Here is a 21,686-nt window from a genome sequence, read left to right as displayed (position 1 = left end):
ACCAAAGCAGTTAGAGAGTAAATTTCTGGTCCTGCATGATTAAAAGGACAAGGCTCCTTCAACTGAACATGACTGATCACCTCAGTTACCAAAGACTAGGAGATGAAAGCTGGGTCTGAGTTGAAGTAAAACTTGTGCTAGACTAATAGATCTTTTCCAACTTAGGGTCCAACACAAGAATTTCTCTAGTTATGCTCAACATGGAGATGGTTACTGAAAGCAGAGAACAAGTCTGAATCACTGAGAGGATTGCTTTCAGATACTGCTCTTCAGGAGAAGGAATCACTACTGGAGTACCCTTCAGAGATTTCAGTGCTGCTGGACAGACTGGTGTGCATCAAAGGACACCAGCTGGAGGCTACAAGCAATGACACACATGATTTCAAAGTTTAGGATAAATTATCATAGCTCATCCAGGATTATCCACAGTAGTAGAAGCTCAAAGAGATCATGCTTGACAACACACCAAAGCCCTGTTTCACTTTGCCAGATCCATCCAGCTGGTCCAAATTTTGTGCAGGCTGGAAGGTGGCTGGGACAGCACTGCTGTTGACACCCATCCAGTTTATATTCTGGGAAGTGCAGGGCATGCTCAATGGGGAGTGGATTCCTTGTTTTGTGACTGGCATGGAGCAGAAGAAGATACTCGCCAGGACCCAGCCAGCCTCAGATTCTCACAGGCTGGTACCAGCAACCATATCAAGTCCTACTCCCCTCTGAAGAGCAGTGTGGAGGACACAGATACTGGCAGGGTAGCACAGCATGTCCCACTGACCAGAGGAAGAGAGAAACTGGGAAGCAAGTCAAGGTGACAGACTGGCTTGGCCTCACTTTCACTTTGTCCAGAAGCAAGCAGAAACCTTTTTTTGCTCTTTCTGGAGATGACAAAGTGATGGAAGAAAGAGAACAACTCAAGATAGCTGAAGACACAGCTTTGGTTAAAATGAGAAGAAAAAACAGTGGAAAAAAAGAGATAATGTAAGCTCACCTTAAAAGTATACTGAGATAAACAGTCAAAAAATGTTGGTCTCAAGCAAAGGATGTGACTAGGAATGAAGAGGTGGAAGGTAGGTGGCGTGGAGTAAAAGGCTCAGGAGAAAAAAGTAATAGCAGAGAGGCATAAGGCAAGAGGGCATCTGCAGGGGAGAGGTCACGGGGACAAGAGCTCAGAAAAGAAGACAGTGCTGTGGGTTTGAATGAATCACAAAGAAACAATAGCACGAGCCTTACTCTTCTGGCTATCCATATAACTCTTCCCATGGGAGGTAAGGGGAGGTACCCCTTGGATTCTAGTGTTTATCTTTTATAGACTAAGGAGAAAACGAAAGATGCAGGGCATGCAGTGATTGGACAAGGGGGAATGGTTTCAAACCACAAAAGGGGAGATTTAGATGAGATATTAGGAAAAAATTCTTTCCTGTGAGGATGGTGAGACCCAGAGAATCTATGGCTGCCCCATCCCTGGAAGTGTTGAAGGCCAGGTTGGATGGGGCTTGGAGCAACCTGGTCTAGTGGGACATGGACCTGCCCATGGCAGGGGAGTTGAAACTAGATGACCTTTAAGGTCCATTTCAACCAAAATCAGTCTGGGGTTCTATGATATGGGACGATGGGGGGGAGGCTGTACTTGTGCACAGCCTATGTATTACAGAGCTTGCAGAGCCCTCCGCAGCAGCCAAAGTCAAGAATTTTTTTTTTTTTTCCTCTTCCTGAAGTGATGAGACAGAGGAAGAGAACAACTGTCTGAGGCAGCCCACCAGCTGGAAGGACCAGGAAACTGCTGGTCTCTATGCCTAGACCAGAGGGACCAACTGAACTGTAATGAATATGGAGAGCCTGGAGGAGAAAAGGAGGTGGAGCGAGAAGAAAACATGTTGACACCAGCAGAGGTGTTTTCTCCCTACCCTCCACCCCAAATAATTGGAGTTATGGGCTTGATTGTATCAGGTAGACATCTCCATATAACAAGATCTGCAGCAAGAGATGCCCTGCAGAACAACGGCTCCTGGCAATTAGAGACACTTGGCAGGAATGCTGAAGGAGGGATCTTTTCAACATTTGGTTATATGCAAAGTTATATCTTATATTCTCTTACACTATTAAAAGGGAAACAACTGTATCTGAATGCTGTGCAATACAACATAAAACACATAATTTTCCTAATATTACAAATTAAAAATTAGATAGGAAAACCTACTCACAGAGTCATTTGAGGCTAAACAGTTAACGTGTTCCAAAAAAGAAAAAAAAATTCATCAGGAAATAGCAAAGTTAAATTCTAGGTGTTAATAAAAACGCATCCACCCAGTGCTGCTGTACCACAGACAAGTTGAGGCACTGTAGTCTGGTGTATGTATGTTGCCACATATATGCCACAGCATGAGAAACACCTCACTTTCCAGAATGTACTAAAAATGAGATTTACCCAGAAGAACCATGATTTGACCACAAAAGCTATATGTTAATCTGCTTAACAGTACAATTCAGGGCTAAAAGGGAGATTATCTGTTCTAGTAAGGCTTTGTGAATTATACATCCGGGGCACTAATGCCAAAATACTCATCTTCACTATCAAAAGGTAAGAAGTTGAGGTTTTTGGCATAGGATTTACAGAAATTTCACTTGTATATATCTCTTTAGAAAGGGAACTGCTGCTTCAAGACCTAACATGCTGAAATGCTAACACTTTCAACTCAGAATACCTAGAATTTGTTCAGAGAAAAGCATTCTACTTCATTTAGTTTGCTGCTATGACAAAAATATATCCACATGCGTATCACAGCTCCTCTCTCTCATTAATAAAAAATTAAAATTTGCATCTTAAAGAAGACTGAAGTCTGCAGTGAGGCTGTGAGTGTGGAAGATGGAATAGGATCATTGCATATACTTACTGTATGGCAAAACAAGATTTTTATAATGTGAGTTTTATAAGGTGATCACCAGCAGAGCACCCAAGTGCTCTCAGCATGTCACCTTTGCAGTGACTCAATGGCAGGCAGGGAGTGGAGCTGCTCACTTTGTGCCATCAAATGTACCACTAGGGCAGGGATTATGGCCAAACTACATACTGGATGGGGGTTTCAATATGACACAGTTGATTTGATGTGTATCTGTCACAGAGAGGAGAAAGCCAATTCCCTGTGACAGTGTCAAAGCTGCCTCAGCCCTAAGACCCTTTCTTTCCCTCTTCCGCTCATTGAGTTTCCTACAATGCCAAACGAGGCAGCATGACAACAGAGAGGAGCCTCACTCTTCCCCTACTCTGTACTTTATTCAGTCTTGTGAAAGAGATACCATTTCATCACCAAAACTTGAATCAAAAAGATGTGAAAGAAGAAAATGCGAGTGAATCTTGCACAGGAGACTTGACTGCGCCCATGTCCTCACTTGAGAGGTCAGCTTGGACACATCAATACTGCTCGTTTCATTCATGCAAGTCTCTTTGTCTCCATTTACCTGTGTGTGGATTTATGTTGGGTTTTTTCTCTGTGTTTTTTTCCCTCCTTTATGCAAATGCAAATGTCACCACAGGTGACAACATGAACACCCGACGAGACAGGTTAGGACATCCATTTTCCATACAGAGCCTTGCATTGAGCCAGGGGAGTCACAACCCGTTCCCAAGGAGGAGGAACCATGAGTTTCTCTGCACTCAAGTGATCCCCAATTTCCTGTCAATACAGTGGTAGACCAGGAACTCCAGAGCCCATGCTGAAAGGAACTGCACCCAAGGAGAAAAGGTCCCCTCCAGTCACACCAAGGTGCCTTGTCCCTCCTATCCCACCCACCCTATCCCTCTGCAGTTTCCTTCCCTGCTCAGCCACCCACCCTGTCGTCATTTGTTCAATTTCAAGCTACTGCTCCAAAGCCTCAGGCTTCACAGCCAAATTCCCTAGATGACTGTTCTTATTCTTATTTAGCAGTAAAACAACATGTTTTTCCTTAGCCATCTTCTTGGAAACAATGAGGATTGATATGGTTGCAACCTTCCCCAAAATTTCATCTGATGTTGACACCTAACAGGGAAATTTCAAAGCCAAAATCTTAAAGTTCAGAAAAATCACAGGCAACTGAAAACAGCCTCGTATTATTTGCAGGAAATCCAACACAAGCTTAACAAACAGTGCTGTCAGTTCTGCTAATAATTAAAAGGCAGCAATCTATGACATTATTTTTAGTTGTGCCCTTACTCTGCTACACATCAGGGTCTTAAAATATCTGTGCGTCTGGGAAAAGTCTTTTTCCATGTCAGCACTTGGATGCTATCCCATGGGATAAATTTGCCACACGCATATAGTGCTAGCACCAAAACCCATCTGAACTCATGACTTATATAAATCAAAACGTAGAGAATCAGCCCTCGTGCAATCAGTTAAACAACACCCCCACCTCCTGCCTGCCTCTGCTGTGGATGCAAGGCTCTAACAAAGCTGAAATTCTGAGGGCTGCTGGAGGACTCGCTCAGCTCTGCTCAGACACACTCTCTCCAGCTCCTGGGAGGTCCAAGAGAAAGTCTGAATGAGTTCAGTGGGTACGTCACGGCGAAGGCTTTGGACGCTTCCGAGCGTTGGCAAGAGAAAAGTCTTCAAAACCTCAAACAAACAAGCTGCCGAGCTGACATTTATTTCCCAACAAAGAAACCCTACCTAGCACCCCGCGTCTGACTCTCCTGCTCACGGAGCGTGTCTGGAGGGGAATAAGGGAAATTTCTATGGCAGCAGCAGCTCCCCACCACCCCGGTGTGTGGGGCTGAATGAGGCCCAGGGCTGGCACCCGCGGTGCGTGGTGGCAGCTCTCCAGAAGTACATGATTGACGTCAGTAACTTGTGTAATCATCCTGCCTTAGCTCCAGTCTATAAACAAAGTTTTGGGGGCTTGTGTGATGGTGGTTTTTATGTTTGGGGTTTTTTTTTCTTTCTTTCTTTCTTTTTTTTTTTTTTTTTTTTTTTTTTGTTTTTTTGTTTTTTTGTTAAATCTAGCTCCCAGTTGTTGTATTTTCTCACAGGAGTGGAACAGTGAAAATATTTGGAGAGGCCTCCACCATAAATTAAACTGCAGCTATAAGAAAGGTCTGGCTGCAATGAAACTTGTCCTCCTGAGCCTGAAACCTACTACAAGATTTGCTTGGCTCTTCAAGAAAGCCACCACTGTAAATCACAGAACTGTTCTGGTTGGAAATCCCCTTTAAGATCATCATTAAGCTAGCTCTATCAACCCTTAACCTAAAATCCTTGAGAAAACTCTTTAGAAAGCCTCAAAACAGTACAGATCGGTCAGAAAATAACACATTGATTATGATCAAATTCTCTCTTCTTCTACCATGTTTCCATATGGCCAGTCTAGCAGCAGACTGTGCTCTTTAAAATTCTGGGTAGAAACCTCAGCTCCATCCATGCCACTTGTCAGCAGACCTCCTGCACAAAAATGTTGAGTTTTACCCTCCCAAAGGCTAAAATACCCCGATTTTGTCTTTCTTTTTTTTTTTTTAATGCCTACTCAATGCAATCATCTTAAAGCAGCTTTGTTTCACCTTTATTGTAATATTGGGATGCCCAGGCATGGGATTTTGGCTACACAGGAAAATCTGTACACTGATGAATGGTGCTCAGGAATGTCCATTTGATGTTCTTTAAGTGATCTACAGAAAGCAAGATGATATGTGTAGGACCTGCTTTCTTCAAAACAATCTTTTGAAGCACAACTAATTAATCTTCAAAGCAACCTCTGCAGGATGCACAGCAATACTGTTCTCAATTTCAGGAGAAGAAATGGATAGAATGCTCCAGTGCTTACACAGGGCCACAGATGAGAGATTCTGGACTGAGGTGGGAAAAGCTTTTCTCTTTTCAAAGGTTATTCTAGTGAAAAATACTGCAATAAATCTGAGTATCTTCATTTGCAATTATTATTTATTTTTTTCTCAAATCCACATTACTGCCTCTTCTCCTTTTCAAAGAAAATATACACACAGTAGGTATGTTCTGCATGTTCCTTGACAGCATTTTATATTATGTGCTACAAAACTGACAAAAGATCCTGATACGGATGAATGGCAGCAATGACAACTTTAAAAAATAATGGAAAAGTGGAAAGCCAGAAGTTTGAACCGTACTGCCTTTCTACTGCCTGCAACATGGGTATTGATCCTTGCCTTGGTGATAGATGTCCAAATCCTTCTAAATGGTTTTTTTTTCCAAATCATGAAAAAAGAGGTTCAATGATTCAGGCCAGGTGGATATGGAGGTCCAGACCACATACATAAATTCTGTAATAGTGTCACCTGAAGCTGGTGGTGATGCTGTATGAGAAAGAATGACTTTAAAAGCATCATGCCTACCTTGTTGATGTGCAGTTGCTGTTGCTGGAATTGCTGTTTGTGTTTCTCCAAGAACTGCTGGTGCTGCTGCTGGATCACTAACTGCTGGAGGGCCTGGGCGTTCTGGGGAAGGGGAGCAGACTGCGTGCGCCCCAGCGGGCGATGCTGCCGGAGTTTGTGTATTGAAGGGGAGACCCGTTCTCCACCAACCAGAGACTGTGCATGGAGGGGCAGTCCTGAAAGATACCAGTCTGAAGATAATATGGAGGAAAAAACAGCAGAGAAGAAAAAAAAGGAAGAAGAAAGGAAGGGAGAAAAGGTCTGTTGAGTAATGCTGATGGTGACAATGATATATAACGTTACAACCAGCCACCTTTCATTTACAGCTGAACCATCCTTAGAAGAGAACAGATTACAATTAATTACCATTGGATGGGGTAATACTTTGCTTTTTTTCTGAATTCTCTGTTTTTTGTTTACTCACACCCCAGGAAAATGTTTCATTTTATAAAATCCACAATACCTTATGGACTCTTCCATGAATTAAGATCACAGGGGGAGTTTGGAGAAGCTGAAGTCCTAAAGCTTGCCTTGGTACAGTGAGCAATCCTGGACTTCTTTCTAGAAAAAGATTTCTATGAAGATTTCAAGGCCAGGGTGGATGGGGCTTGGAGCAAGCTGGTCCGGTGAAAGGTGTCGCTGCCCATGCAGGGGAGTTGGAACTGGATGATCTTTAAGGTCCCTTCCATCCCAAACCAGTCTGAGATTCTATGGTTCTATGAAAATACCAAACCCAAGCTGCTACCCTGCAGCATTCTGCAATTATACCCCACACAGGGCTCACTGAAGGATGATGGATGCTTATGAAGCTGCTTCCTGCTCTATACCAGAGGGAAGCACATCTGCCCTTGGCTGTGCTACACCCCACCCCATTGTGATTACTAAGAGTGAAAATTTCCATCTGATAAACCCTGACTAAGTTTCTGTTGGAAAAAGGCACTCCTTTGAAGCATTTCAGGAATATGGGAGCCATCAGGCTTCATTGTTTCTGGACAAAGAAGGTAAGTTAGAGGCCAAGATGACAAATAGCTAGAATAGTTTCCATCACTGTATATACATGTTTGTAACTCAATGAAAACATAAGGTTATTTTGGGATAACTTGCATTACTCACATGCCCTTGGCAATTTGAGTTTCTCTGATGACTACCACGTGAAAAACCTACCTGAATACCATCAAGGGCATGTCTTTAGAAAGTGTCTTGTCTTTTTGACTGGTCTTGAGGTCAGCCAGTTCATGCTCTGCTCTCTGTAAACAAACCTTCACATACTTCCTAGAAAGCTGGGGCACGAAGATACGCCCAATACAAAGCCCAGCCCAAGGGTGGAGGAGCCTTTACTTTTGCTCCTTACACCTTGGGATAGCAATGTATCATTGGTGTGGCGTGCTATCTCCCTACTGTGGATTAAGCCTGCACGTGCTTTAAAGAAAAGAAAAATGTACTCTTTTGCTTTCCTCACAGTATAAAACAAATTAAAGACTGCAAAAGCAGTAAGTAGCATTCAGAGATGTCCAAGTCAATGTCCAGTTCAAGGGTCAGAGAAATTATATCTTCTCTTTCTTTAGTCTTTGGTTAAGAAGAGGGTGAAGATGCCCAGGAATATGCAGCCAGCTGAATACAGTGGATACACCTTGACATTTCTACCCCTGGACATTCTTTTCCTGCTGATTCATAGAACTGCCCTACATGGAAAAAACTGACTCATTTAAAGGTCTCTCTTCTTGGGGAAAGATTTACCTAGTTTCTCCCACCCTTTGCTTTTCTGAAAGGCATCGTGTAAAAGGACATCTTATTTTATAAATTAATGTCTATAAAATCTGTGTGTACACACTTACATATACGTCTGTTGCGTGGATTCTCCGTCCCTGGAGATATTTAAAAAGAGACTGGATATGGCACTCAGTGCCATGGTCTAGCAACCACAACGGTGGTTCAAGGGTTGGACTCGATGATCTCTGAGGTCCCTTCCAACCCAGCCAATTCTATGATTCTATGATTCTATGATTCTATGAATATAGGAATGATTTGGCAAGATGTGGTTCATTTCATTTACAGCACAGTTCCTCTTACCCTCATGTCACTCCAACATTCTTTTCAAGGAGCTGTAGAGAGTGATGAGGTCTCCCCTCAGCCTCCTTCTCTCCAGGCTGAACACCCCCAGTTCCCTCAGCTGTACCTCATAAGTCTTGTGCTCCAGACCCTCGCCCAGCTCTGTTGCCCTTCTCTGGACACACTCCATCCCTTTCCATAAGGGGTACAAAAGTGACCCCAGGATTTGAGATGCAGCTTCACCAGTGCCAAGCACAGGGAAAAAACACTGGTTGACAGGGAAAACATAGGCTGACATAGGTCAAAGTGAAGGATATTATCCAGAGTGATCTGTCAAAAGAGGAACAGCAGACCTAAGAAATTCTGCTCTAGTTTCCCAAACCCCCCAGGTCTACCTTCCAGCACAGAAAGAGTATGCCATTGCATTGCATCATTTTGCAGATGTCAAGAGACATCTCCAGAGCTGAAGGCAGAATACCAATAAACTCCACTTTGCTTCCAAGGAAGTCTGAAGTACTAAATGTAGTTTGGCAGCCAGTCCACTCAGGGCTTTGGAGACCATGTGTTAGCTTGCTCTCTTTCAGTTGCTGCATCTGGAACGTGTGTTTCTCTGTGTTGCTCTGTTGTATAGTGAACATTTCTACCAAGTGCTGGTTTACAACATGTTGTACTTGCTCTGAAAACACCACACGTAGCAGGTGGGCTAGCAAGAACACACTTGGAAGCAAACACAGTCAACTGTAACCTGAGGGAAGCTTTGAGAGAGGTCAGATAGGAAAATGAACAGCAGTTCTTCCTATGTGTGCTTTAAAGCAAACATCACCAACAAACAGAGAAGAAAATTTAGGGGATAGGACAAAAGAGGAAATCTTCCCCAGTGGTTCTTCATCAATACACCCTGGGCAAGGGGTAACTGGTGAAGAGCCATGTCATGAATCTGGGTAAATTCATCATGCCACAGCAACCAGGGCAGCAGGAGACAACAGAACATTACATAAAGGTTCAAGGAATCTGCACACACCCTCTTCAGGGCTCTGAGCATGCTAGCTAAATACCATACTTCTGGGTTTCAGCTTCCCCAGATGTCCATGTTTATAATCTTTTTATAATCTCATGTGTATTCCTGGGATGTGAATGTAAAACCAGACACAAGCCAAACCAGAGTCGTGCTGTAACACTTCAGCGATCAACACATCTCAAGAGTTTCCAATAGGAAAGGAATGAAAGAAATAAAAATCAACATGTCTCTTACTTAGGAAGAACATCCTTCGACCCAGCATTGCACACTGTAAAACAGAAATTCATCCTACGGGGGATTATTGCTTTGACTCAACCCTATTTATAGAAATACGCCTTCCCACAGGTACTTAATTCTGCAAATATGACACAAGGAGTGATTCAAAGTAATTAGCATACTGCAAATGTAACATATACAAACAAATACAATCTGTTTGAATGCAGTTGATTTTGCCATTTATAATAATGATGAAAAGCAAGTATTTTAATCTGAGATTTTGTAAATGCGTGCCTTTCATATACAGAATAGAAACCATCTGTGACAAACAGGAAGGGTAATCATAAGACACAACATTTTTGTCTTCACTTTAATCTAAAGTGTTCAGAATTCTAACTACGTCATTTATGATTGTGACCTATAAACTTAAACTTATGGAAGTAAATATGATTTATTTTCATTTCTTCAAAGTGACAAGGCAGACTTCTCCTACCTCTGGATGAGGTGGGAAACTTGATTTTGCAAATGCCACCAGTATCCCACCTGTCAACAAATACATCCTGCAGGTTATCTGTTAATATCTACAGAATGTATAGATGTTGCTGTATCTCTTTTGTACATGAGAATAGACTTTACAAAAACCCAATAGGTGATGTAACTTGCTCTCCTTCCCCATCTGGGACTGAGTTTCACACAGCATTTATGGAGTGCTCACCTGTGACTAAGGGTGTTTGTGCAGCTGGCTGTTCCAGTAAGACCATGTGCTGTAGAAGAGGGTTATGTGCCGTTCCCCCATCTCTTTCCAATGTTGCAGTGCTCAAGTAGGGAGTGAGGTGGGTGCCAGGAAATAAAGAGATCCGCTGCTGTAAGGTTGGGATAGTAAGTCTCTCTGCTTCCTGCTGTGCTGATCCTCCCTAAAAATGCAGAATTGATGGAGCAGCACATTTAGGGATGAACTGGTGCAAGCAACATTTCAAAGGTTGCATGCTCCCCCCCCCTCCACTTACACTGGAAGGACCAGTTGCAGGCAGTCCTAGTGTGATGTTGGGCAAAGAAGGAGATGTGTAGAGCGGAAGCTGTGTTACTGAGCCTTCACGATTCACAAGTCTGTGAGCCAGGCTGGTCTGCAAACAAAATCAAGAACATTGGCTTGGTGAGAGAGCATCCACAAATGTCAAGGACACAATACACCTGCTGTGAGGACACATCAGAAACACACAGAATTGAAATAAGGGACAGGGGAGATAAGCTGTGCTTTACATTCAGCCTAAATAGGCACAGAGGTAACAACTTTGCATGAGACAACTGGCACAAACTTGAACATAGGAAGTTCCATCTACACATGAGGAGGAATTTCTTTACTGTGAGGGTGGCAGAGCATAGGAACAGGCTTCTCAGAGAGGTGGTGGAGTCATGATCTCCAGAGACATTCTAAACCTACCCAGATGCCACCACGTGGAAGCTGCCCTAGACAGGGGCATTGGATGATGATCTCCAGAGGTCCTTTCCAACCTCTAACACCCTGTGATTTTGACACACTAGATGCACTCCCTGAACTCCACTGCAGGGGCCATGAGACCAGGACAACAAACATAGATAATTCCCACTCTGCAACTACCACCAGCAACCTGGCCTCACAGAGTGGTCTTTTACAGTTTATTTGATCTTTCTTGGAGACTAAAGATGATCCCTGCAATCCAATCAGAGCTCTGCTTCCACTCAATCCTTATGCAGTGCCACTGCAACAAGCTTTGGCAAAGATGATTTAACAGCTTACTTGCCCTTTTCAAGTATTTGTCCTTTTAAAGCTAAAAAAATTACCATTTCAAAATGGCATTACAATGGCTGTTGTTCTCTTTCACAAATCACAGACAATTTATGCTATTTACTAGTGTACTTTAGCTTAAATCAGGCTTCAAAATTTCATCAAAAAGCGTTAAGGTTGCATTTATGTAGCTATTTCCTGATTTTCAGGGTGAAATGTGAGACTTACTGAATTACTGTATAAAGCAGGAACACTTAAGTAAGAATATCTTTAATTTCAAAACAATATTGATTTGAAATTCATGATGGAAAACCCATTATAAAGATTATATATTTTAATAATTTTCCTGCACAATTTTCCCGTTAGGAAACAAGAGTTCTGATCACCCTGAATTCTCTGCAGATTATTTTCAAACTTAAACAGAGTACAGCTTTCAAAAAAGCTTTCTATAGAATTTCTACTGTTTATCTCATGCTATTGTGAAAAAAATGGATTACGATTAACTTAATATTACACTACAGAACAATCTATACTGATTTAACAGAGATTTGAAGAATGGCTTTCTGTATTTTAGACCTGAATTCATAGCCTTGTAAGTCAATGAGGCTTTGCAGGTTATTTCCCAGGTTGCAGGGCTGGGACAACTCTGGTTAATAAAACCTTATTTTTCTCCCTCAAAGACTCTAAGGTGAAGCTTAAAAAAAACCTGAAGCCACCTATTAGGAGAAAAAAAGCACAAAACAAAACACATCAGAACTAATGCTGAAAACCAAACATTTTCTATAAAGCAACCTTCAAAAGCAATCTTGCCTCTTTGATCAATCAAAATACATCTGACAATGTGATCAGGACCCCAGACCTCTGCCCTGAGGTTGGTGCTGGCTGTGCAAGAAGGGCAGGAGGAGCAAAACCATCCCACAACCATATTTGCACCATCACCAGAGTAAGCTGCCATTTCAAATGGACTTTCTGATGTGCCACTAACTTTCCAGTTCAGACACTCAGCAAAACCACCTTGCTTTCATATGGCCTTGTGCAAACTTTCATCTGCCAAGAGATTTTCTTATTTCCTTTTGCCTTCTTGTGTTTTCATAAACATCATTCAAGCTCACTGAAAAGATATTAGGGATCAGTTCTCCTGTAAAACTAGTAAATCTGGTTTTAAGATCTCAGTTCACAATTTGCAACCCCAAAGGAAGAAATCTGCAGGGAGCATTTTGCTGTTGAGTGGCATCGGGTAAGGGCATGTGATTGTGCTCACTCACACTTCTTCCAAGTAAATCTGACCAAGACTGGCAATTTTGCTTTAATTTAAATTACATAATGCTAGCATGCTGTACTGAGTGTAAGAAGGTTATTGTCAGCAGAGTGATGAAATATTTTACAGGTATCAGAAACTAAACAAACCTACATCCATTTTCTCTTTGAACAATCTGTAGTTGTGAACAGCCTGTAGTTGGGCCTCAGTCTCCTGGGGATTTGTTTGAAAAACAGTGAAGAGAAAAAATGCAGCAGTTTGGCACTCTCAGTATATGATAGTTAGCAGCATTATCATAACTTTAAATATCCAGATCCCATCTATGAGTTGTACACAAGAGTTGTTTGAATTGCACATAAGAGAACAGCTTCAGAATGTTACAGTTTTCATCTGCAGTCAAGAACTTTTTATAGTCTTGTAGCAACTGCAATGGCAATGAATATCATGTACCTTTCAGAGACGAAAAAACATTTAGATTTAAAACAGTACTTAAAAATAGATACTGTCTATTTTAAAAGGAGGCAGAGAGCTGCAGTCTTTCCACACTGACGGCAAGCTCTGAAACTTAAATGTGGAATTCAAAGAGCATGTTCCAATATCTGAAATGGTTCAAGAGGTAACCTAGCAAACTATGAAGCATAAAGATGTATTTCTCATTTTAAATAAAACATGAAGGTAAGTGTAAAACACTTGAAGTTGGCAACTTTTTTTTCCCCCAGCAAATTAATTATGTCTAAATATTTAAATGTGGGGACAATAGAAAGCCTGATGAACTACCATTTAAGAAATCTCTAACACTTGGCTACCAGGTAATACTACTTCTACTGCAGAAGATTTTAAAGGAAACAAAGTCCCACCTTGCCCAGTTATTTTTTCCCAAATGAACATAAAGAGGCTAATGCATCACACAATATGAGATGCTGGAACAAAGAGCAGAGTTATTTTTCCCAAAAAAAAACAAATGCAAAGGACTAGGACACTTAGCTAATCCATTCGAGTACGCCTGGAATGTGTACTTGAGAATGGGAGAACAGTTTGTGCAACAGGTTATCAATGTTCTGTTTGCCATTGCACAGTGATTTATGCTTTATTCTGTTCTGTGATGGCAACAATCCAATATACTTAACACAGTTCCGGGCAGCTTTCAAATTGGAACTGCACAGTCATTTGTATGTTATATTTTTCCTATTTCCTCAAAGTTATAAAAAGGTGAAAAAACCCACAACACCCCGGACATTTTCTTCAGGGAAACAGAAAATTAGATTTTCTTCCTCCTTTTTGCAGAGTCTGTTTGGAGATGGTGTGTCAAATGCTGTTCTTGTTAAAAGCCTAGATGAAGAGGATGCTTTCCTTACATGCAGTGATATAGCTGTGAATTACCCACTGCAGTACAGTTACAAAAGAGGCAATGTCAATCCCAGGAAAGGCTCTGGCAGTAGAGGAATTGTTTTTTCCAAATCATACGCACCACTCATGCCTCAGACTAACTTAGAAAACTGCTGAATTAGAAGCAGTTGATGGTAAGAGTTTTTCTTATGTGTCCATTTTATTAGGTATTGGTGGTCTAGTCACAGATGATTAGCTTAAATTATTTACTTGAAAAACGAATTGTTAAAAGAGAAAGCTACAGCTGCACACTTACCTGCCAGACCTAACACTGACTTACAGGAAGCTGCCTGCTTTGTTTGTATCACAAGAAAGTTTGCCAAGTGTAGAAAGTATCAGCAGCTCCTGGATCAGCAAAACCAGTAAGTAAGCACTGGTCTTCTTGAGGCCAACACAACTCTAACATGTGCCCTCAGCTTGGCTGGTCTTCAGTTCTGCAGATCTGATCCAGAATCACAGAATCAGCTGGGTTCGAAAGGACCTCTGAGATCAAGTCCAACCCTTGATCCACTGCCACTGTGGTACCAGACCATGGCACTGAGTGCCACATCAGTCTCTTCTTAAAAACCTCCAGGGATGGAGAATCCACCACCTCCCTGGGCAGCCCATTCCAATGCCTGATCACCCTCTCTGTAAAGAACTTTTTCCAACCTAAACTTCCCCTGGCAGAACTTAAGACCATGCCTTGTTGTCTTACTGATATCTGCCTGGGAAACGAGACCAACCCCGCCCTGGCTCCAACCTCCTTTCAGGGAGTTGTAGAGAGTGATGAGGTCTTCCCTGAGCCTCCTCTTCTCCAGACTGAACAGCCCCAGCTCCCTCAGCCCTTCCTCACAGGACTTGTGCTGGATCCCTTCACAGCCTCCTTGCTCTTCTCTGGACCAGCTCCAGCACCTCAATCTCCTTCCTGAGCTGAGGGACCCAGAACTGGACACAGTACTTGAGGTGTGGCCTCACCAGCGCTGAGTACAGGGGCAGAATCACCTCCTTGGACCTGCTGGCCAAGCTGTTCCTGATACAGGCCAGAATGCCATTGGCCTTCTTGGCCACCTGGGCACACTGCTGGCTCATGTTCAGCTTCCTGTCAATCCAGACTCCCAGGTCCCTCTCTGCCTGGCTGCTCTCAGCCACTCTGTGCCCAGCCTGGAGCTCCCCATGGGGTTGTTGTGGCCAAAGCGCAGGACCCGGCACAATAATACCGGATAAGCACTGCTGTCTCTGAGAGGGCTGCTCCAAACTCCTACATGGTGATTGTGCATCTCAAACAAACGTCAAGTCTCTTTAGAGCAGCTTCAACTGTCAGTCAAGTCAAAACTGTACCTTACACTGTCTTAATTTTTACAATAATTGTCTAAAGCTTGCAAGGTCTACAGCAGATGAGAGTGGAGAAGAGAAGGCTCTGGCAAGGCCTTAGAGCACCTTCTAGTATCTGAAGGAGCTACAGGAAAAGTGGAGAGGGACTTTTTACAAGGGCATGGAGTGATAGCATGAGAATGGTTTCAAGGTGGAAGAGGTGAGATTTAGACGAGCTATTAGGAAGAAATTCTTTGTTGTGAAGTGGTGAGACATTGGCCCAGGCCACCCAAAGAAACTGGGGCCTCCCCATCCCTGGAAGTGTTCAAGGCCAGGTTGGATGTAGCTCAGAGCAAACTGGTCTACTGAGAGGTGTCTCTATCCATGGCAGGGGGTTGGAACTAGATGATCTTTAAGGTCTCTTGCAACCCAAACCAGTCTGCGATTCTGTGTGTTGGATAATTTGGTAGGGGAGACGGTAGAGTAGAAGGCATATTCCCCATATTAAATGATGCTACACTACATTAGAAATAAAAATAAAGTGAAAATCTGTACACAACTAGAAAGCAATAAGGGCTTACATTTGTAACGTAAGAAGCTCCTTTCAATTCTAAATTACAATTTAGGGAGAACAAGTCCAAGCCTGTTTTTACAGTCCTGATGTCAGGACAAACACTACATTCATGGGCTGAACAGCTAATGGTAAGATGGATAAAACGAAATGCACCAGTAATATTACACAACCACACACTACACGCAGAATTTATACTGGGAGTCATTGGCCCACATCCCAATATCTGCCCTTAGGAAAAGCTGGGTTCCAGTAACCCTGAACACAGGAGCTGCTGTGTTGAATCAAGCCCCAGTTTACCCAGTGCAACACCCTGCCCTTGACATCTGTAGCAGATGCCTCAAGTGACAGTGAAACCTTACAAGATTATAAACTAGCACATGGCAGCAGGCCCCAAGCTTTCAAATCCCTAAGTAGGGAGTAAAAGGTTAAATCCATTCCCTTTAATCCAGTTCTGGTTTGATCATATTTAGACTAGCCTAGTGAACACAATAAAGCCACCCTATATACATTACACAAGGACAGATTTCCCACATTTTAAAATACTTGCATTTGACCCCAAAATGCTCTTTATGCTTTACCTTGCTAAATCACTTTTATTTTTACTCTCTCCTCTCAACAAAACCACTACAAGTTACCACAAGCAGCTTGTGAGCTTGCTCAAGCTAGATTTAATAAACAGATAATGCACCCTGTCAGCCCAGATTGAGAGGTAATTCCCCAAGTGAGCTCCAAGTCACAATCTAGTGGATTTTTTATAGCATGGTGCACACAGGTTTGTAGGCCTGAATTCCCAAAACTCTGCAAAAACTGGTTAGAAACCCAAGTGTTAACAATCAGTGAGTGAGGAAGGGCTCTGTACCTCAGCTTGAATGCTTGTGACTGATCCTGCAATTCCATTCTCGGTGCTTATGTTATTGGAGCTGTTGTTTGGAGAGCTGGGACCAGATCCAGGAGCACTGTTGCATGCAGAGTCTAAAAACACATCCAAAATCAACTTTTAGCATTACAGTCTTCATGATGGTATTTAGACAGATAAAAAAGCCTCCAGCTTTGTTTTGGAGGAAAGCAACCCTTCTCCTCTCCCTTCCCCCCCCCTAAATCTTCCCAGGGCTCTTAAAATACTGACCAATACTTTCAAATGGTCTGTCCAAGTACCTACTTACCATATTTATGCCTTCTCCCCATGAGGATTTCTCTTATGGTATATTAATAACTTTAAATACAATTGGAAGATAATAAAAGACATGGAAGGCTTGAAGAGGTCAAACTGGAGGATGCCAGATTGTCTTGTTTTATTTTCCTGCTTCTCTCACCCTCTTTAACCTATAAACCTGACGACACCCTCTCACCACATATTGCATCAGACTTCATGCTGGAACAACCAGGGAACCATCTCAGCATTGACATTTTCCCATGCTGGCTTCTGGTGCATCTGGATTTACTGGAAATACGCTGCCAGCACCGAGCCCTCATGCTGATCATGCATGAGAGATGACTTCTGATTTTACAAAGAAGCACCAAGATTTTCTGGTGCAAAATGGGCATGTGTGATGCCCTTGTCCCTTGAGAAGTGCCCACACTGTGCCAGGTCCTCAGACAAACCCAGTCTGCCTTGGGCTGCCCCTCACACAGCTCCCAAGGCACTGAGCCCCCCAAAACTGCCTGAAGACTGATTCACAAGGATGATATTTTGCCAGGATGGTAAATTAAACTCTCCTGAGAGCTTTAAAAGCTCCCTGAGCGACATGGGATTAAATGGACAACTGGCCATGGTCATGGCTGAGCACATTTTACAAAAAATCAGGCAAAATTTGTCCAAAAGAGTAAATTTGTTTCAAATCACTGCCTTTTCTTTCTTGGTAAGCCTTCTCCACTCAGGGAGTAAAACAGTAGCTCACTGGAAAGATCCAAGGTAGACTTAATCCCCCAAAATAATTCTGTTATCACCTGAACACTCAGAAAATCCTCTCCTTGCTGTTTATTTCATCAACACAGTCCCTGCAAACTCACTAATCAAAACCACAGAGATGACCATCCTGAAATCAAAGGCTCCCCATTATTGATACAGAAACAATAACAAAAAGAAACAGTGCATGAAATTGCAACAGCCAGAAAAACTTCCCTCAGAACTTGTCTCACTTGGAGTATGGCACAGTCTCCAATGTTTCTCCTTTCATTTTGGATGATAAATAAATTTTTTTCCTCAACTTTCCTCCTCCCCAAGCACAGGATTTACCCAAGGCCAGAAGAACCTCCTAGCTGCTGCAATGGGTCAGGCTGCAGCAGTCTCATAACTGTTCTAGGATGCTCCAGTAGAAATAAAACCCAATTGTTTCAATGTGGAGATTCAACAAATTTATTTCTTTTGTGGCATGATTCAGTACATACTATTTTGCTGTTTTGAGCTGTCTAACTACCTCCAGCAAGTAACAAAAAAAAAAATTTTTTTTATTTTGTCTGAAAAAATGCAGCCTTGTTGCTTTTTGTTGGCTGTGCATTTGGGGAGGCAACTTGCTTTCAAGAAAACTAAGCACTGAATAACACCCACCTGAACACCTAGAACTGAACTTCCCCATGGGAAGCAACTTCAGAGTGTCACGTGCTTTTTCTGGGACCATGTCAATAACTCCAACATATTAAGAACTTGAGTACACTGCCTAGACATAGAAAAAGTACCTGACACATTCAAACCGTGACTCTGTGAAGATGTATTCTTCATGGATTAAATATAACTTCTATTCCCTGAAGAGGTACTATTTTAGATGTTTTTTTTTCCATTCAAAAGTTCCCTCTTACTGTAAAAATTGAGATATTTTTCTAGCCAGGTTCCAGCCTGGCTTCCTCAACCAGGTCCATTCTCAATGAGAAGCTGGAGCTTTCACTGCTATTTCTGAATGTACTCCTGGGACCCAATGCTCAGCCATTAGGGTTTACTTTTTCCTAAAATTCATGTGACATACAGCAATATATGAAGAGTGAAGTAAATTCCATTTTCAGATCTGATACAAATTATGCTGAGCTTCTGAAATCACCTATTCCCTCTGTGAACAGGAAGTCTCTGACAGAGAGGTGCACAGCTGCCCCAGTGTCTCCCAAACCACCCAGTGCCTTAAACTGAGACTGAAGTATGGAAAAGCTGTTACATAGTGGTACTTACACAGAAGCATCTCTAGATGGTGCTAAGAATTAACTTTATGGTAATCTATATGATCTACTTTACTCTGGTCCCTCCTTAAAAACTTTACTCCCAGAAGAATTATTTTTTCAACAAGAAAGTGGCAAATAAGTAGTCAGAAATACCAACTATGTGTATGTTAAAAAAGGCCTCAGATGTTCTAAAACTTAACAAGGAACTATGGAAGTCTGCCCAAAGCCTAAAACAAACCTGGGTTGTTAAGTATTTACTTCTGGAGGTCGACAGCCATGAATTATGCCCCCCTTCCACAGATATTCATAGGATCACCTTTGAGAAATTTTATTCCCCAACAACCTGTTCCTGAAGGTAATAGAAATGCTTGGGAAAAATGTAACACTCTGGTGGCATATCTCCAGCTTCCTGTGCATGTCTCAAAACAACCTACATGGAGTCGGTACCGCTGTCTCAACAGCTGGATAGCACACCTGCATCACCTTCTGCTGAACTTGGCCAACTTCATCCAGGTTTCCCCAACACTGAGAGACACGTGAGAGACTCAGACTGGGTGCAGGAATCAGTTTTGTAAGGGGACATCTCACTGAGAAGGTGCCTGCCAGCACGGGTTTGATGCTTACCCGACATACCTGTGACATCCAGCGGGCGCTTCTTCAGAGCGGTCACCACGGGCCCATCTTTTCTGCGCAGGAGGGGGCTGCTCCTCCTTTCAGCAACTTTCTGCTTTAGTCTGGATCGTAGCTTCAGGTTGGGTTCAGATGCTGAGCAGAAAGAAGGGAAAGAAAGCAGATTTTTGGTTGATATTATGTCAGTAGCTTTTTACTCGAGGCAAAGGTTGGGTTGTTAGTTCAGCATTTGTAGAGGCCTAAACAAAGTCAGTCGTTTAATAGCATATACTTGGAATAAAAACTTTGTAATATAATGAACAGGTCTCAGCCTAAGATATATCTGAATTCACTGTCAATAAAAGTCAATAGCATTTTAATAAAAAAAATAACAACCATTCTGAAATTTCTCTCAAGCAAGGACACACACGATCTGCTGTGAACTTGTTTGCACTGGTGCTAAGAGCACCATTTCCATCCCCTTGTTCTCCACCTCTGTCCAACTTGCTTCCAGACCAGTGGTAAACCTAACTCATGGGATCTAAACAAATCAATACAGGAATTAGTGAGCCAACAGAGATGTTGCTGCCTAGTCAGTGTGGAGCATCACTGTGGGGCTGAGACATTATCTGCTGTGTTGCTGAAATGAGCAAATCCACACCCTTAGAGTCATATGACTCCAAGGTGAGGTGGCTTAGGGAGGTATGCCAGGGGAGGGGGAAAGAAAACACAAAAATCAAACCCCAGAATGAAAACAGGTGAATTTTTTGCTGGTTCACCTCCCTGAAGCAACTTACCTTAGAGTCAGATGAGCCAGAGTCAATCAGAGCCAGTATCAACTCAAGAAAAAGGGCATGAAAGTGTGGCCAAGGCCAAAGCCAATGCCAGAAGGAGAAGGTTTGTTTATTTGGGGAGCAACTTGCTTGCATCACCACAGCCACAAAGCTAAACCATATCTAAAAAAATATCAAACACTTAGAAAATTCAAGGCTGACAATGGTAGGTGTGCATATTATTTCCTGACACCACAGTCTGACTTGCTCTGTGGACATCATACCTTTGACAGACTCTTTTTCTGTACCCAAATCCTGAGATTTAATTTCTCCAAAAGTCAAAGCAGAAGAGCTCCTGGGAGCCCCTAATGCCTCTGGGTTAATGGCAGCTGGCAACACCGAAAACATTTGCTCGGCAAAGCTTAGCAAGTTTTTAGAAAGGTAATGAAGCCTTAAGTCAAGATTTCTCCCACAAGATGATTCTCTCTGTAAACTTTCTGATCTCTTGAGCATATGTGAAATGTCTGCTTTGGTGCCTGAGGGCTCCTGACAGTTATGAGATTTGTGAACTGGCCCAATCTTTTTCCTTTCTGCTTTTTCCGCTTAACAATTCTGCAGCTTAATCCCTTTGAACCAGCAAATCCTGTGCTCCCACCATTAACTACCAATATGCTCAGCTCCCTACACTCCAGGGCCAATAATCTGCATTTCTTTAGAACCATTAAAATAAGGTTTACAAACTGATCTGAATTAACTAAGTCTGCCTGCAGATATATTTCCCTACAGCTGGCTTTGACCACTGGGTCACGTAAAAGCCTGGCAATGTTAATTGTAGGGCTCTAAAAATCAGAAGGCTGATGAATTCAAGATCAAATAATTGAAGTTAAGCCATCAAAACAGTTCTTGGATGAAACTTTGGGGGAGGGGGGAAAAAAAAAAAAAAAGCTTTTCATTACTGTTTTGGACAGTAAAACACCAGCAAGAGATAAAGGGAGCACTAAAAAAAACCTGTCAGACTCCTCAAGATGATGCTTAAAATGCAGCATGAAGTGCATTAGCAAAGGGGGAATCATCTTACAGGGTATTTGCATATAAAATGGCTGGGGACTGAATGCAAATCTAGCATTTGCTTGGAGGGCAATATTAGAAGAGTGGACTAGTTCAAATACAAGCATATGTCCTAGCTAGCTCCTTTATAAAGTTCTCCTTAAAACAGAAGTTG

General features: G+C 42.4%; 1 protein-coding gene across 17 annotated transcripts in view; it reads right to left on the bottom strand.

Annotated features, from left to right (window-relative positions):
• Window positions 1-21,686, bottom strand: part of HDAC4 (histone deacetylase 4) — a 259,775-nt gene that overhangs the window by 62,217 nt on the left and 175,872 nt on the right. For 7 of the 17 annotated variants that reach the window (XM_030453789.1, XM_030453791.1, XM_030453790.1 and 4 more), the window contains 6 exons: window positions 19,707-19,847; window positions 16,795-16,907; window positions 12,836-12,895; window positions 10,667-10,783; window positions 10,375-10,573; window positions 6,338-6,567 (listed from right to left, as the gene is read on the bottom strand). In XM_030453789.1, the coding sequence (XP_030309649.1) occupies window positions 6,338-6,567; window positions 10,375-10,573; window positions 10,667-10,783; window positions 12,836-12,895; window positions 16,795-16,907; window positions 19,707-19,847 (860 nt within the window). The remainder of the gene's footprint in view (window positions 1-6,337; window positions 6,568-10,374; window positions 10,574-10,666; window positions 10,784-12,835; window positions 12,896-16,794; window positions 16,908-19,706; window positions 19,848-21,686) is intronic. The other 10 variants (XM_030453803.1, XM_030453802.1, XM_030453804.1 and 7 more) reach the window with 5 other exon arrangements.

The sequence above is a fragment of the Calypte anna genome, chromosome 7 (assembly GCF_003957555.1).
Source record: "Calypte anna isolate BGI_N300 chromosome 7, bCalAnn1_v1.p, whole genome shotgun sequence".
Classification (NCBI taxonomy): Eukaryota; Metazoa; Chordata; class Aves; order Apodiformes; family Trochilidae; genus Calypte; species Calypte anna.
Note: the sequence above shows the minus strand (reverse complement) of the source record. Positions and strands in the feature narration are given on the sequence as shown.